Source organism: Typopeltis vanoorti, chromosome 2, assembly GCF_054136105.1.
Source record: "Typopeltis vanoorti isolate ZY-2024b chromosome 2, IOZ_Tvanoo_1.0, whole genome shotgun sequence".
Classification (NCBI taxonomy): domain Eukaryota; kingdom Metazoa; phylum Arthropoda; class Arachnida; order Uropygi; family Thelyphonidae; genus Typopeltis; species Typopeltis vanoorti.
This window is the reverse complement of record NC_143550.1, coordinates 47,489,653-47,508,047: the sequence shown is the minus strand read 5'-3', so window position 1 is coordinate 47,508,047 and position 18,395 is coordinate 47,489,653. Positions and strand designations below refer to the sequence as shown.

At 37.7% G+C, this 18,395-nt stretch overlaps 1 protein-coding gene across 2 annotated transcripts in view; it reads left to right on the top strand.

Annotated features, from left to right (window-relative positions):
* Positions 1-18,395, top strand: part of LOC150108985 (uncharacterized) — a 275,662-nt gene that overhangs the window by 71,618 nt on the left and 185,649 nt on the right. For both annotated transcript variants that reach the window (XM_090411204.1, XM_090411197.1), the window contains exon 9: positions 11,768-12,074. In XM_090411204.1, the coding sequence (XP_090267330.1) occupies positions 11,768-12,074 (307 nt within the window). The remainder of the gene's footprint in view (positions 1-11,767; positions 12,075-18,395) is intronic.

Sequence of the window (18,395 nt, the reverse complement as noted above, 5' to 3'; positions counted from 1 at the left end):
CCACTCTGGATATGTTAATTAGTCCTTAGTTTAGCACTTCTGTTTTGGAGCCACCTTTATGTAATGGAACTATCTTACCCTATTTTCACTCCCTTGGAACCTTACCAGAACTGAGACAGATTGAACAATTTCATCAGAGGCAATGCCAATTCTTTTGCACATTCACATTGTACATGCACAGACATGCCATCCACTCCCACTGCTGTATTCACACTGATATTTTTCAATATGCTGAATACCTTCTGTTCATCTACCTTAGTTTTGACATGTGTCTGTCACAGAGTACCTCATGATAAATTGATAGTCAAACTAGAGCTGATGGGATTGGATATTAGATTAGTGAATGGATTGGAGACTAGCTATCTGATAGGTATCAACAAGTTGTGTATGGGCGAACGATATCCTGGAAAAGGAAAGTCACTAGTGGAGTGCCTCGGGGGTCTGTTTTAGGGCCATTATTGCTTACTTGTATATTAATGATATAGGTGAATATTTGGATAGAGATATTCAGTTGTTTACAGATGATGCAAAGTTGGGGTGAACCATGAAGAGTAGTGAAGATGTTGTGGCCTTACAAGAAGACTTGAATAAATTGAGTGATTGGGCACAGAAATGGGGATATGAGTTCAGTGTTGCAAAATGTAAGGTTTTAAAATTTCGAAAACAAAAATGGAATGCAGAATTTATGCTTGGTGAGGATATATTGTTGGAGGTGGAAGAAATAAGAGATCTGGGGTGATAGTGGATAAGGATCTGAAATTTAAGGGACACAGCCAAAATTATGAAGACAACACAAAGGCTTCTGGAATTGATGCAGAGGACACTGACGTGTAGAAGTAGGGAGATCCTTGTTCCATTGTATAAGGCTTTGATTAGGCCACACATGGACTGTTGTGCCCAGATTTGGTCACCTGGTTTTCAGAAGGATGAAGAGATGTTGGAAAGGATCCAAAGGCGACTGACTAAGGTAGTTTCTGACCTCTGGAATGTCGAGTATGAGGAAAGATTGAGAAGATGTAATTTGCAGAGTATGGTGGACAGGAGGAAGAGGGGAGAGATATGATAGAGACTTATAAGTTGATAAGGGGTTGTTATAGGATCAATACTGGAAAAGTTCTACAGAAAATAGTGGGAGATCGGGAGAGAACCAGAGGTCATCCCTGGAAACTGTGTAAAGAAGGTGTGAGTAGGGAAGTGAGAGGCAGATTTTTTTCGTGCAGAGTTGTAAATGATTGGAATGCCTTGCCTGAGAGTGTGGTGTCTGTAAGGAGTTTGAATGTGTTCAGGGCACGGTATGATGAGCTGTGTGTGTGTGATAAAAGGACCTCCCAGATGAGTCTTTGACTCCATGAGGTCTTGGGGTAATAATAATAATTGGCATTGCAAAATCACCATTTTGGTGATACACTTTTGCAAAATGATCACTCAACAACTTAACAATTTCTTTTGCCTCTCACCTTCCTACTGGTATAATGTGTCGTAATAGTAGTAGTAATTAATATTTACTTAATAGGGTTTAACTCCTTTACTTAACTATCTCTTGAATAACTTGTCCTATCTCAGCAGTGCTTATAATGTGTCTGTCTTTGTCTTAGTATTATATACTTCAGCCCCTCAGATTATCACGTGCGTGAGTCTGATCTACAAAGAGATTGTCTCAAGGTTAAGTCAACTCCTTAGTAACAAAGCTTCTGAAGTTAACTTCTCGTAAGGTTCTGGGAAAATTTATTTGTTCTGCTGCGCCACCCAGAACCCTTAGATTGGAAAAACTTCTCAGTCAAGAAGTGAACCTTCAGATATGCACATGGTTAATCTAATCTAATTCTGTACTAAGTTAACAATTATCAATACCTTCTATAATCAACCGTGTTTGCAGTCATGGTCTTAATTAACAATTACCTCCCACTTAGATCCGAATAATTTGAGTGGTGCATCGGATTCTTAGACACAGGCAACCAAATTAATAAGAGCAAAAGGTTTATTTAACATAATGATCATCATACAGAATAAAGGACTTTCAATTATCACTGTACTAATAGATTACAAAGTAAAATTAATCAATATACATCACACAGTAATTAATATTACAAAAACATTATGTTCAAAGATTCAAAGCTTGCATTCTTAGATTATAAAACCAATAATGACCTTTAGGTGTTAATCAGGCTGTCTGGATTAGACAGCTCTTAAACATAGCTAGCAATCAACACAAGTACAATTATAATACATAGCACATATTGCTCACCGACTACGATTAAAATATCACAGTTCTGTCTTAATTTTAGATAGAATCTCAAAACTTTATGAAGGTCTAAGATTCTTAAGTTACAATTACCTTCCTGTCTCACATTACTTGATTAAACTAGTAATGTGAGAATTACTATACTTGATTAAACTAGTAAAAATTCGGTATAGTAACCTTGAGTTCGGTTTACTATACCGAACTCGAGGATTCCTCATGCTTGTCCTTTTGATTCTTGGATTCCTTTCCTTCCAAACATTTTCTTCCCTCCATATTAAGGCTAAAATTCCTGTCAACTTAGGTTGGTCCTCATGGAGTCTGCATACCGATCATCTGTGCCTAGAATATTCTTAGCGCAAGGCAATTTTACATCCATAAGGCACACTACCTGGAGTTGCTCATTGCTTCAAAAATTCCACTATTCGTTCATCGTAGGGCTTGGAATCCATGATCCCTCTAATCTAATCATGACCCAACACCTCCAACTTCTGCCACCAAGTGAGAACAGAGACTCCAGACAAAAGGCCTCCTTGGGAGGGTGGGTTTCAGCCCTTTTTTTTATCAACCCCCTACCAGGACCCCTCCTAACCCTAAATTTTCACCCGACACATTATTCCTTTGCACTCGTGGGTCTTGCCTTTTTGCAGTGTCTTCCCCGAAAACTTAGGTCACCACATGCCATATGCACACGTGACCGCTTGAGACAACTTACTAATCGAGAGTTGGCCACTATCTTTACCGGGAGTTGCCTGTTGCTTCAAAAATCCACTATTTGTTCATCGTAGGGCTTGGAATCTGCGATCCCTCTAATCATCACCAGACACCTCCGACTTCTGCCACTGAGTGAGAACAGAGACTCCAGACAAAGGCCTCCTTGGGGGTATCCGGAGAGTTTACCGAAAAACAGTTAACTGAAAGACAATTCATCGAATGACAATTTATTGAAAAAGCAATTCACCGAATAATCAATTCATCGAAAATCATTTCATCGAACAACAATTAATCGAAAAAGCAATTCCTTGAAAGGCAATTCCCCGAAAAGCAATTCACTGATCAGCAGTTAATCGAAAACACAATTCATCGAAACGCAATTGATCGAAAAAACAACAATTCATCGAAAATATAGTTCACCGAAAAATGAATTATAAGGAGTGTGGGGTGAAGATGTGTGTGCAATTTTTTTTTTGTTTTGAATTGTTTTGAGAGGGATATAGATTTCAGGTCACTTATATACGGTAAAATACAGTATTATTTAGCTGACTTCATTCAGAAAGCGATTTTTTTTGTGGAGCATACTGGTTGCAGTGAATGATATCCACTGAGGCGGATATAGTTGAGATCTTAAATGAATATTTCATAAAGGATTTCATCCTCGTGAAAATAACGTCCTACAGAACTTGAGGTCAGTGGGGAGGGAGGAGGAACACTGATGGTAAGTGAGCTGGAAGTATGCATGAGGAATTCAGTAAACAGAATATCAATCAACATGTATGAATTGTTGATATATCAACATGTGTCTTTGCGATATCTCAGAAGAGGAAGTCAGTAGTGGTGTGTTGAAAGGACCAGATGAAAGTAACAAGCTATACGAGGGGGGGGGGACTGAAAAGTCCTGATAAACACCTAAAACAAAATTATGTTAAAGCTTTCTGATATAAACCACAAGGAAGACGATATCTTAAACCCTTTAACACCTATGTTTCCTGAAATCGTAATAATTATTGTTTTTCATTTAGGATATGTAAGAAAACATGTTAGTGGTTTTGAAGAAATTCGAAGACACAGAGGTGTGGGCCATCAGGTTTTTCATGCTACAAGAAAAGTCTGTACATTGCGTGAGAATTTAGGAGACTGTGCATTCCAGTATAACTAACAATTGAAAGCTAGCATCCTGGGCTGGAGACCTTCCACAGCGATCATACCTGAAAACTTCGATACAGTGCATGCTATGATCCTTGATGAACAAATGCCAGCCAAAAACATCACAAAGACTCCAGAGACATCCCGGGAACGAGTTAGTGTCATTATCTTCCAAAATCTGGACATGCAGATACTCTCAACAAAGTGTCCCCAAAGGTTTGAATGCCGACCTAAAGAGAAAACATGTGCTGTCATCTCAAGGGATTTTTGATCATTTTGAGAAATCAGGTGCAAATTTCTTAGTTCGTATTCTGACCGTTGATGAAACATGGCTTCGTCTCTATGACCCGGAGAACATACAACAGTCAATGGAGTGAAAACACAAAGGTTCTCCATGGACAAAAAAGTTTCGAACTAAAAAGTCAGCAGGAAGGCTCGTGCCATTGTCTTTTAGGATATGGATGTTGTAATCCTTTCGAAGTACCTCAAAAAAGGTGAAACTGTTACAGCAGCTCTGAAGGAATTGGAGGAGATACTGAAGGAAAAATGTTGCGAGAAACCAAGCATGGGCGTGTTGCTTTTGCAGTACAATACACCTGCTTATGAAATGCAAAAAGAAGCTACTACAGAGACAAAATAATCCCTGCACATATGATAATATGTGCAGGGATTATCCCCAAAACATGAAATATTTCATATTATATTTTGGGGATAATATTTCATATTATCCATCCCCAAAACATGAAACAAACCTGGCATCTGATCAATGAGATGCTAGATTGTGTTCCCAACACCACCGCCTCCGAAACCATAAAACACATAAAACAAAACCTATCCAACAACTAGCAAATGACTTTAACCAATACTTTGCAGACTCCATCCAAGAACTGCACAGAAATATTCCCCAATCACAAAACGTGACCCTCCACTTGGACCACAATCAAAACAAACATTATGGTTCCCAACCATAAAAGGAGCAGAACTTCTCTCTGCAATACTTCAAATCAAAACCAAACAAAGGCCCAGGAATTGATGGTATAAAACCTAAGGATATCATGCAACTTGCTTAGGTCCTATCCTACTAAAATTAATAAATAAAATATTTAAAACAGGACAGATACCAAGTATGCTAAAGACCGCCATAATCACGCCCATATACAAACATGGAAAAAGAAATTTAATCAGCAATTACAGACCCATAGCAACATAACCAATTATGGAGCTGATCATACTGAAGAAACTCACAGCATATACAAAGACCTTTCATATTATCCCCAAAACACAATATGGTTTTAAGAAAAATAAGGGAACAACATCTCTCTTGGAAGACTATACAGACATAATTAATACTGCCTTAGACAAAAACAAAATTGCCATGGTAGTCTTTATTGATCTAACTAAAGCATTTGATACACTCACACATCAAACCTTGTTATTAAAGCTGAGGCATGTTGGAATAGACGGGCTTCTGCACAGGTGGTTTACAAACTACCTCCAAAATAGAAAGCATATTATACGTATCGGGTCAATCCGAAGCAGAGAGCTACCAGTAATCTGTGGAGTACCACAGGGAGCTGTACTCTCCCCAACTGTATACAACATTTACATGCACGATATTAATCAGCTACCCCTCAAAGGTAAAATACTCCAATACTCAGACGATACAGCTATAATATCCATCCATAATAACGCAAGCATAGCCCAAACAAATATGCAACATGACATAAATCTGATCACAGACTGGCTCACGAAAAACTTCATACACCTAAACTCAGATAAGACAAAATTAATGATATTCAGAAATCCACTGAGACCAGTTGATAACAAATATATATAACCATCCAACATCCACTTTTCAACATAAAAAACACACAGAACAGCGAAACCACCACAATTACTCAGGTTGAAACAATACGATACCTTGGAATTTACTTCGATGCAGATACGAATTGGAATAGTCACATAAACCATGTACACAACAAACTCCGAACAATAAGTGGCAAACTCTACAGGTTAAAAGACATAGTTCCCACACACCTAAAAACACTATTATACAAAGCACTATGCCAAACTATACTAAGATACGCTATAGCAATGTATGCTTTCTGTGCACCCTACAAACTAAATAGATTAATCTCGTTACAGTACAAAATGATAAAACTGATGTTTTGGGAACAAAGAGACAATAACGACTTTATATACACTGCAATGTCAGAACACAAAATACTGACAGCAAAACATTTATGTCACTGTGCAGCTTTGCTAAAACATTATTTCGATGCCAACTACAGGACAGTCAGAAATACATACCATATAACAAGACCTCAGACTACTAATTATATCACATATAAATACAATAATCACTACGGAAAGGCCATGCGAAACTTCTACATTCCAGACATGATAAACAGATCACCTTTTTAATACAGAAACCTTAACAAACTACAATAGCCTAAAAAGAGCTCTAAGGACATACTGTGAACAAGAAACACGCACCCAAAATACCATACAAACGCAATGAAACACGATATATTCATTCAGGCTTCCAGTTCAGCGACGCATCAATACATTCCAAGTCATCGTGTGCGTGTGTGTGTGTGTGTGTGCATGTGTGCGCACGCGCATACATAATACATAATAACCAATGCAATACATACATAATAACCAACGCAATACATAATAACCAACTGGTGTCATCCTCAGATAAGCTTACAAATAATCTTTGAGGAAGAAAGTTGAGAAATTACATCTCATCCAAGACAAAAAAAAAAAAGAAAAGAAAGTATGTATCATATGTAACCAAATGCATGTAAAGTACGTATCACATGAATACCAATGTATGTAATGTATGTATTATATGTAAACAAATGTGTGTAAAGTAATAAAAAAATATAAAAAAGTAGTAGTAGTAATATTAATGATTAATGCTATTTTCCCTCATCCTCCTAAATGTAATGACTGTTGGTATAGCAATGTTACTTTACTAAGGAATAATTACAGAACAATATGGATTCTTATTGTCTTTCTTGTCCAATAAGTGTTTCCTGTCTGTATATATGACATATAATTACTGTATGTATGACACATAAGCATTATGAAATGTGTTCATGGGACTGATTTGCCTATTTCCGTGAGGAAAAGCCTAGTCATCTCGGTATTTGGCCTACTAACTTTCCTTCGGTTGAAGACGACTGATAAAAATAATGCGCCTCGCACATTTATTAATAGACAAATTTTACTTGGATTCCGTATTTGAAACTTTAACAAAAAATTGTCGAACTGTTCCAGTTTTTTCACTTCAGCTATATTTGGGGCTACAAAGAAAAGTGTCGAAATTATGTATTACAATAACTCGCAGACTTAGCAGAATTCGCAGAAGTTTTCAGTACAAGAAGCTGTCTGCATGGTTCAGTTTTAGTTCCTAATGGATCACTTTTATCATGCCATTTCCGTAAAGAAGTTCCTAAATGATATTAGCAATTCCACTCTGGCTGGATGAAATTTTAAATTTCAATTGAACTAGATTTATTGTGAAAACATTTGGTAGAATGAAATGTCTTCTCTAGAGAGAAAACGCTATCTGCACAAAGAAGCAGGATGTACACTTACATTAAATGTTCTAAAATGTAAGAAAATAATTATTACGTTTCAATGACCCCTTCCATCTGTTGACTGTATCATGAGTAACGTTCAGTATTGTAACTGAATATTTTCTAAACAATAGTTTGCAAGAAAAATGACTTTTCGATGAATTCTTTCATAATTCATCGAACATTTTTCAGTGAATTGTTTTTTCGATGAATTGCATTTTCGACGAATTGTCGTTCGAGGAATTGGTCATTCGACGAATTGCCATTCGTTAAATTTTCGTTAGATGAATTGTTTATTCGGCAAATTGTTTTTTAGATGAATTGCTGTTTGATGAATTGCATTCGATGAATTGTCTTTCGATTAACTGTTTTTCGATGAATTTGCCTGTAACCCTCCTTGGGGGGGGTCAGCCCTTTTATATCAACCCCTACCGGGACCCCTCCTAACCCTAAATTTTCACCCGACACATTATTCCTTTGCACTCGTGGGTCTTGCCTTTTTGTAGCATCTTCCCTGAAAACTTAGGTCGCCACATACCATATGCACACGTGACTGCTTGAGGCAACTTACTAATCCAGTGTCTTGCCTGCGTACTTTGACCCTATAATCTCCGTTGGTTATATGCAATTTACACACTAATTCTTTTATATCAATTCTAACAGAAAATATGTATATAACAAATTCATTGTCTAACATACAATTTAGTAGGTATTTTACACGGGAATATTCACAAGTTTTACACTAATTATGGTATCCAATATTTGTCAGGCTATATACAACTTATACTAAAATACAAGCATATCCTTTTCAAGGGTTTTAACTTGTCAAATTATGAATGAAACATTCTTTAGTGAATTGTATTCATTCACAATTTAACACTGCCATCAGCATTGATTATGATCATCCTACCACTCATATTTCCTCTAACTTGCTACATAACAAAAAAACTTTTTTGGATTTACTTTGGCCTGCTTAGCTAATTTTTTCTCATAATCTGATTTAGCCTTCCTTATCATACTAGTCACCCATCTAGCTTGCACTTTGTACTGCTCACGAGTGTGCTGATCACTTTTTTCTTTATATTCTCTCCATAGTGTCCCCCCCCCAAATCTCTTGTTTTATATCTCTACTCATCCACTTAGTCCCCCCCTCCTTGGTTTATCCTCCTGACCTTTTGTATACAATCTAATAATGCTTCTCTCAAACAATCTCTGACCACTTCCCATGCACTACTGACATATTTTCTTTGTAGCTTCTCAATCCATGCCGCTGCACCAAGATGTCTCCTGAGTCTGTCATACCAGCTTTATAGTTCAATATAAATCCTTTTTTAACAAAGAATTTCACGTTTAGCAACTTCCCAAAACAAGACTGCTTGGTCACCTCCCCTAATCGGAGGCTGATTGTCTACCTTGGTTATTGATATATCTTCTAATGCTATTACTTTAATCTGAAGATTTGGGATGTAGCTTTTTTCCACCAGTGACTTATGGATATGAAACTTGGAACCTAAAAAAATCTAATAGGAAAAGGATAGCTGCTTTTGAGATGTGGTGTTACAGAAGGCTGTTGAGGATATCATATACTGAAAGGCAGACAAATGGATGGGTGCTAAAAGAATCAGTAGAACTTCAAGGATCCTTAAGGATATTGACAGAAGAAAGTTGAAATACTTGGGGCAGATTTTTCAAAACTGTAATAGAAGGTAATGTTCTTGGAAAAAGAGAAAGGGATAGACTGTCAATGAGATGAATCAATGATGTGTTTGCAGAGGCTGATGAGTTGAAGCCTCCAGAAAAGCATACAACAGGACCACATGGCAAGGACTAGTGTGCACATCACCAAGTATCTTCTGTGTGGTCATGCAGCATTTGTTGATGTCCAGTGAATAGATGGATGGATACCATTACCATATCAATCTTTCTGAAATACCTGGCCCCCCTCTATAACACATTATTTCAGGTAATTATCCTTAGCAACTGTATAAATTCCACTTCCATCTTGTTATGTTCCTTTTCCTATATTTCTTCATATTTTTATATGCACATCTTGTCATAACTACAAGTGAGTCCTTCATTTTTTTTTATTTAAAAAAAAAATTAAGAAAAACATTTCACTACGTGAAAGTGCCATAATCAGAATAATTCTATTCACCTTATTTAAGAATAAGATTAAAATTGATGAGAAAGGTTATACACATAAATGAATAAATAAAATAGAGAGAAAAAGGTGCCATTTGTTAAAACTTTACTTTTCATCACTTAATAGTAGCAGAATGTTTTTAATAGAATATGTGGATCAAATATACACTAATCCCTTAATTATCTGAATATGATGTGAAATCAGTTTGCTGGTTGGATAATGAAGGGTTGGTTAAATTAAGGTATGGTAACATGGTAATGTGCACAAAGTCATTGGCCACATTAACCCATTTAAGTTCAATTATTTGAAGTTAATTGAATAGTCACTTCATTGAATACTTTTGTATATAGGTATTTGAAGGTCAGATAATTAAGAGGTCACTGCATTATTATTATTCGACACCTCCATAGAGTCAAAAGACATAATATGAAACTTTTGCCTTAAACAACTCAGTATATCACACCACTCCTTAAATTTCATCACTGTCTGCACTCTAACTTCTCAAGCAGTGCTCCAATACTCCAAACATTCTCCTTGAATAAAACTCACTTCATATCCCTCTTACCCACTACTTTCTTTTGAAACTTTCAGGGTTGTCCTTTTGTTCTTGTTGCTTCCACTCATTCTACCTTGTGAAAAATCTCTCCACTGATAATTGGATAAATACCTCTCAACAGCTTTAATATCTCAGTTATATCACTCCATCTTCTTTCCTCCAGACTCTACATATTCAGTCTATCCTTGTAAACTAATGTTTTGCAGACAAAATATCATTTTTGGTATCTACTCTGCATTCACTCTACAGTTAATTCATCTCCTTCAAATCCAGGCCATTCTGAAAACAAATATGGCTGGTCAGGGCTTTATACAATGGAATGACCATCTTCTGATCTCTTGTCACGTGTCCTTCTCACTATTGCAGCAATTCTCTGAGTTGTCTTCACAACTTTTGTAGTATGTCTTCTGTGCAAACATTCACATGTTTTTTTTTTTAATCCTTTGTGAGCAAATGAGGCACAAATTTAGCAGACACATGTTTCATCTGCAAATCGTATGTTAAAATTCGCTGGCATCAAGTCGCTTCAGAAACTTGCTCAATGGTCTTTCAGCAATCGCCATTGATTGCCTGGGAAATCTTTTTGATGTTTTCATCATTTCTGCTTGTCAAAGGTCATCCAGATAGATCGTGGTTGGTCTCCAACTGACATGTCCCCATTTTTCAAATGGGAAAAGCACTCATAGACCTGCGTTTTACCTAAAGTGTCATCCTTAAAGAATTGCTGAAGCATAACAATCGTTTCAGAGCAGTTTTACCCAAAACTGTATGCACACCCTGTGTTCCTTGTGGCCAGCCCTCACAAAATCGCCAAACTTGCTTGTAAACAAGTTTGGCAATTTTGTGACAAAAAAGCAGCTAGAACAATGAATCAGTTCACACAGAATGATCCCACTTGCCAGACTGGGCAGAAGACTGTACACTCACAATGCTTAGTGGCATCATCCGTAACTAGAAAATATGCATGTGGCAAGTTTCCAAAGAAATATACCCAATGAAGATACTGAGATTAAATCAATACAGAAGTCATATATTTTCCATGTACAAGTAGTAAAATTGTGTATCATCATATTAGTCAAATACTCTGGATTAGAGATAATTTGTAGAGTTTTTTTTGCTTGTTAAGATACACTTTCTCAGCAGAATCTGCATTGCACAAACGTTGTTTTCTTATAAACTGGTAAAGGATTGAACAAGAATATAATTTCTTGTCAAGTATAATTTATTTTGTAACCAAGCGAAAAAAAAATTCTACAATTGATTATTAAACAAAATTTTCATTGTTTATATATCTAATTTTAATAATAAGATGAACTTATTTTATTTGTTTTTAACTTTGAAGTTTTTTTTTTTTTTTTTTTGCCTCCATCTGACAGCCTAAAGTTACCTGTACTTATAAGATTCCAACTTCAGTAAAGTGTGGAGAAACTGCAAAAAAATCTACATCATCACCGAAGAATTCATCATTACCATGTAGCCTTCCTAGTGTTGTAAAATTCTATACTCCAACTACCATTTTAAAAATACCGAAACCAAAGGAGCTCAATAGGCATATTCATAATGTTTCATCAAAGATATCATCAAATAAACTTTTTAATCCTGAGAAAAAGCAGAAAGACAAAGAACATGTCTCAAAAGCTTTCCTTTCGAAATCTGCTCAACAGTGTTCTGATCATGTGAAAAGTAAGTATATTGGAACATGAAAATTTTCAAAAATGTTTGCTTTAAGAAAAATGAGTGTATTGTGTCAGGATGCATTCTTAGTTATTTTAAACTTAAAATCTTTCTTTGTTTTGGGCTATGATCTCACTTTCTCTGTTTTCAACTTCTGAATTACAAGTAGTACATTCACAATATATATATATATATATTTATTGTGTGTGTGTGTGATGAAACAGATTTACTCGGTTATATGACATGATTAAAAAATTAAATGACCAGAAGTGAAGAGATACCAAAATAGAAAAAAATACTCTTTATTTAGGCACACAAACAACTAGTTTCCTCTTCTTAGAAGACTTCATCAGGTGCATAACATGAAAAGAGAAATACAAAAAAAAAATACATTACAACAGGCAGCTATAAATTAACTTGCAAATGTATTACTGACATTTAAAGCCATTCTGGATGACATAGTATTGTTGGGCATGTTCATGCAGGCATGATCTTCTTATGTATACCAAACTTGGATAGCTGAAGAATGACAATCAGATAGGTTTTAGCTAAGGTTAGTATTAAGATGGACTGGATCGAGGATGAGTTCTGTTGATTCCACAATTCTTCTCTCCAGTTCATCGTAGCATCTAAAAATGTTTTCTAATTTGTTCTGGATCACCAGATGAGTAACAGAATCTTCCTCATTAGGGTAAACAGAATTAAGAATATGATTAAATAGTGCACTGGCTCTAGTTCTTCCATGTGTACTGTCTCTCACATGTTCTTCCATATTCAACTCAATGAATTTCTCTGTTTGACCAAAATAGGGCACATTGCAGTTACACCAAAGACGATAAAATCCTGGATACTTTAGGCTGTTATGTTTCGGTTTAGGTGTACCACATAAGGAACAGAGTTTGGAAAGAGGAATAGGAGTGCAGATTTTAAATTTCTTAAGAATTTTAGCTAACTTTGGTGAAACAGGGCTGATATTATTATTATTATTGTTATGTGACACCTCCGAGGAGTCCAAGGACTCATTGTGACAGGGCATTCTACTTCGCTAAATACATATCACCCTCTCCACTACTACCATCAATGCCATCCACTGGCCATCATCATCACCAACAACAGCATTTTTTGTCTGTAAATTGTGTGTATTCTGAAAGCCAATTTGTCTGTATGCAGGATGAAAAATCCTGCATACAGACAAATAGCAGGATTTTATCAGGAGATAAAATCCTGCTGCCTCCCTCTATATACGATCAGCTAACTCACCTTCAATTGAAAAAGCCCATATAAGGATTCTCCTCCTCATGAAGAGAATCAAACCAAGGTCTATTCCAATCAAAGGGCGCGGTGGTCTGCTATTCTTCCAATCATGCTACGGAGGCACGATAGAGATATAAGGTATATGATAGTACTGATGTAAAAGGCTTTATATCTATATTTTCAGTAGTATGGTGAGCAGGTAGATTAAAGAGTAGCTTATGAACTGGCTCTTTAGGATAGTCATTTTTCTGAAAGGTTGTAAGAAGAAACTGTAGTTCTTTAGTGATCTCTCTCTCTCTCTCTCTCTTTTTTTTTTCCACCGAGAGGGAGCGAGCACATTTACCCAAATTAGAAATGATGACATTTTTCTGGGGCAGATATGTGATACCATCATGTGATTTCATATGAAGGTATCTGTGGATTTTCTATAAATAGAGATCTTCAGTTATATATATATATTTATCAGTGGCATTCTGTGCCCATTTCAGATGGGTGTGCTATCATGTGGCTTATGCAGTCCTCGCTACAAAATTCATGTCGGTTTGACGATGTGATTGCATTTTTATCAATGTATGTAAGTTTTAAGGGTGCATAGCATATCAGTGCTCATCTTAATTGGTCCAATGCAATTAATTGTAGGATAACTTTGAATACTTTAACTTATCAACTAATTATAACCAAACCTGCATAGAGTGGGGGACAATGTAAATCCTTTTAAATCATTTGAAAGGATTACTACAATCATTTCTTTCACTCTATGCTTTTGTGCTCAACTAGCCTCACTAATGGTATTAATTTATTATTATTATTATTATTATTATTCATGCCTCCATGGAGTCAAAAGACTCATCGTGGGAGGTCCTTCCGAGGAACATAAAGTTTGTCAAGACTCATCGAGGGGAGGTCCCCCCTAAGAAACACAAAGTTTATCATACCACTCTTTAAACTCATTGACCGTTCTCGCTCCCACCACTCCATCAGGCACTGCATTCCACGGTTTAACCACCCTCCACGCAAAGAAACCACTCCTCACCCTCTTGCTCACAGTTTCCTTTCGTAACTTCCAGGGATGGCCTCTTGTCATCACTCCTTCCTGCTGTTCAACCAAGCGAAAGAACTCTCCAGTGTCAACCCTGTAACCACCTCTCAACAGTTTAAAAGTCTCAATCATATCACCTCTCCTTCTTCTATCCACCAAACTCTGCAGTCCACATTCCCTCAGCCGATCCTCATAACTATCCTTGTACAGTCCTGAAACCATCTTTGTCATCCATCTTTGTATCCTTTCCACAGTTAATTTATCCCCTTTAAATCCTGGGGACCAAATCTCAGAACAATAGTCCAAGTGTGGTCTGATCAGAGACTTATACAACGGAATGATAACCCTCTTATCTCTGCAGGTCAGTGTCATTCTCATAATTGCAACAATCCTCTATGTTACCTTCACCACCTTTGCAATATTTCCCTAAACTTCAGGTTTCTATCAATCATCAACCCCAGATCTCTTGTCTCCCCTACTTCCTCCAGTATAATTCCTCCCATAGAGTATGCAGCATCCCATCAATGTTACCCAAACCTCAAGACCTTACGTTTTGCTGCATTAAACTGACACCCCCATTCATTTGCCCATCTATCTAGCTTATTTAAATCCTCTTGCAGGGCTACCACATCTGCACTATTACTAATAATCCTTCCCAGCATCGCATCATCTGCAAACAACTGAATATCCCCTTGCAGTCCACTGGCAATGTCATTGATATAAAGGTTAAACAATATAGGTCCTAGTACTGAGCCCTGTGGGACCCCACTTGTAACCCTCTGCCTCCTGGAAACTGCTCCACCATACACAACTCTCTGATACCTATCAGACAGCCAATCCTGAATCCAGTTGACCAATCTGACATCCAGACCCATGTGCTGCAGGTTAAATATCAGCTTATCATGTGGCACCCTGTCAAATGCCTTCGCTAAGTCTAAGAAAATTGCAGTATATGCCTTTCCCTCATCTAATGTTCTTGTAACTTTATTATAAAAGGCTAGCATATTGCTAAAACAAGAGCACCCTTTCACAAATCCATGTTGACTCTCACAGATAACATTACCCTCATCTGCCCAATGCTGTATACGGTCCCTCACTACTTTCTCCAAGTTCTTAACAACTACTGATGACACATAGACTGGCCTATAATTAGACACTTCCAGTCTGTTACCACCCTTATGCAATGGCACTATCTTACCTTCCTTCCATTCCCTGGGCACCTTTGCTGAAGCCAGACTTTCATTGAAAAGCCAGGTTAAAGGCACTGTCAGTTCCCTAGCACATTCTCTCAAAACTCGTGGTGAAATACCATCCAGTCCCAAAGCTTTACTGACATCCAGAGTAATCAGTATCTGAAACATACTCTCCTCCTGTACCTCTAAACCTCGAACCAGCCCTATCCCTCTAGCTTTAAAACTGACTCCTCTAGGATGAAATACTCCAATAAAGTGTTCATTGAACAATTTCACTATGTCCTCTGCATCAGTCACTCTATTCCCATTTTTATCCCACAATATCATTCTTCCACAGTCATTTCTCCTCCTAGTGGCCACATAGCTAAAAAATTCCCTAGGATTTTCTTTGGATCTTAGGGCCAATCTCCTCTCATATTCCAGTTTCGCTTTCCTTACCACACTAGCCACTCTGGCCTGTGTCTTATATTCTTCATGCATCTTCTCTTCACCTGTCTCTTTATATCTCTTCCATAGCCTCTTTTTCGCATGCAATTCCTGTTTGTCATTCACTTTACTCCAAATTGTGTCCTCTTGTTCACTCGTGGTATACAACTTACCATTGCTGCTAACAAATATTCTTTCACAATTTCCCACGCACTAATGATATCCCAGCCTTCCAATTCCTCCCTCCATGAAACTTCCCGAAGTTGACGTCTAAGACTATTATAATCATCTGCATTATAATTCCACATAAGTTCCTGTCTCTTTGATACTCCTGCATGTCTATTCATTTTCCAAGTCAAAACCATATGGTCACTCTCTCCAACTGGTGGGAGAGATGTCAACTTAGTTATTATCAACTCCTCTGATGCTATAACCAAAATTCAAAACTCTTGAACCTATTGTTCCCTCTGTTACATGTTGCCTAAGACATTTGTCCCTCAAGAATTCTAGAAATTCCATTCCCTTATTGCATGCATCTTCCTCTCTCCAATTTATACTACTGTAGTTAAAATCTCCCATAACAGTCATTCTTCTTGCACTTGCCAAACTTAGCTATCTAAACATCTCCTGGTCCCCATCCTCTGTGCTCCTGGGTCTGTAGCAACACCCCACTAAATATCCTGTCTTGCCTACCTCTACCTCACACTATACACTCTCAAAATCATTTGTCTCACTTCCTTCCAAAGCCTCCACTCTTAGAGGACCTAGGTCATCACTTATCATAAGCAGTACCCCACCACCACGCTTTCCCCTATCCTGACGAAAAATGCTATACCCAGCGACTTCTATTCCTGTTGTTATATCCCCTTCTGTCAACCACGTCTCAGTGATCCCAATAATTTTTGGCCAGGCTGATGCTATCTGCACCACCAATTCCTCTCCCTTATTCCGGATACTCCTGGCATTAGTATAAAGCATATAAATGCCATTGTTTCTATATCCAGCATTATTCCTTCTAGACTCCACTGGGCTCAGTGTTACCTGACATCGTCTACCTTCTCCCAAGTATCCAATTCCACAAGAGGCCACCCCTGCTATCATCCTCCCTGGGACACACTGACTCGTTCAGAACAGCAATCTCTCCAGATGCCTACATCCTTCCTCATTCAAATGTAAGCGGTCTCTCGCATACAATTCCTCTCTTTCCTCAAACGCACTCCAAGCATCCACATATACCAGTCCTCTCTTGTCACACATTCTCGCTATTATGCCATTCAATATCACCGCTCTTCTGCTCAGTGCATCATTGTCATACCTAGGCAACACGCACACTATTTTTCCTCTCTCTGTCTTCTTCTTCCGTACAACCTCGAGCAAAAATCTCATATCTCTCGCTGCCCGACTTACATTACCACTCAAGTCATTCGTTCCTACCATCACAATCATCTCATCCACCCTTTCACCTCTCTTAATTGCCATAGCCACCCTTCTTATTGTTCCTCCTGGCAAACACTCCTCACGCATCCTATCTTGAACACCACGGATCATTGAGTCGCCATACATTATACCTCTTACCATTCCCTCTCTCCTATTGTTTCCATTCTCTCCTCTTCTTTCATTCCCATAGGTCTCTCTCATTCCCTCTCCTCTACTGCTATTCTCTCTTCTAGCATTCCCATACCTCTCTCTCCTCTTCTAGCACTCCCATACATCTCTCTCATTCCCTCTCTCCTACTGTTTCCATTTTCTCCACTTCTAGCACTTCCATATCCCTCTCTCATTCTGTCTCTCCTACTGTTTCCATTCTCTCCTCTTCTAGAACTTTCATATCTCTCTCTCATTCCGTCTCTCCTACTGTTTCCATCCTCTCATCTGCTAGCATTCCCATACCTCTCTCTCATTCCCTCTCTTCTACTGTTTCCATTCTCTCCTCTTCTACTGTTTCCATTCTCTCCTCTTCTAGCAACCCGATACCTCTCACTCATACTCCCAAAATTCTCTCTCCCCTACTCTGATTCGCCTTGCATTTATCTCTTCCATTCTCCTACTCTTATCTTTCATACTTCTGCTCTCATTCACCAGACATTCCACCTCCTCTTTCAGCTCATCTATCTTCCTCCGCAGGTCAGTCACTCTTAATCTAAATTCACTCTCCCAAACAAAACCGTCTCCTAAACTTTCACAGTCACTCACACCTTCCACACTATCAACTATTATTTTCTCATTCATATATATATATATTTTTTTCATTCTCTCCTATCACACTACTTGTCTTCCTACATTCATTCCCCGTTCCTGGAGCAACAAGTTCGGATATCGATATTTCTAATGTGTTGTGGATTACAAAGTTAAGTTAATTGGCAGAAACAAGGAGATACGATAGAAACATAAGTTACTAAAGAATATTTTATAGAGTAG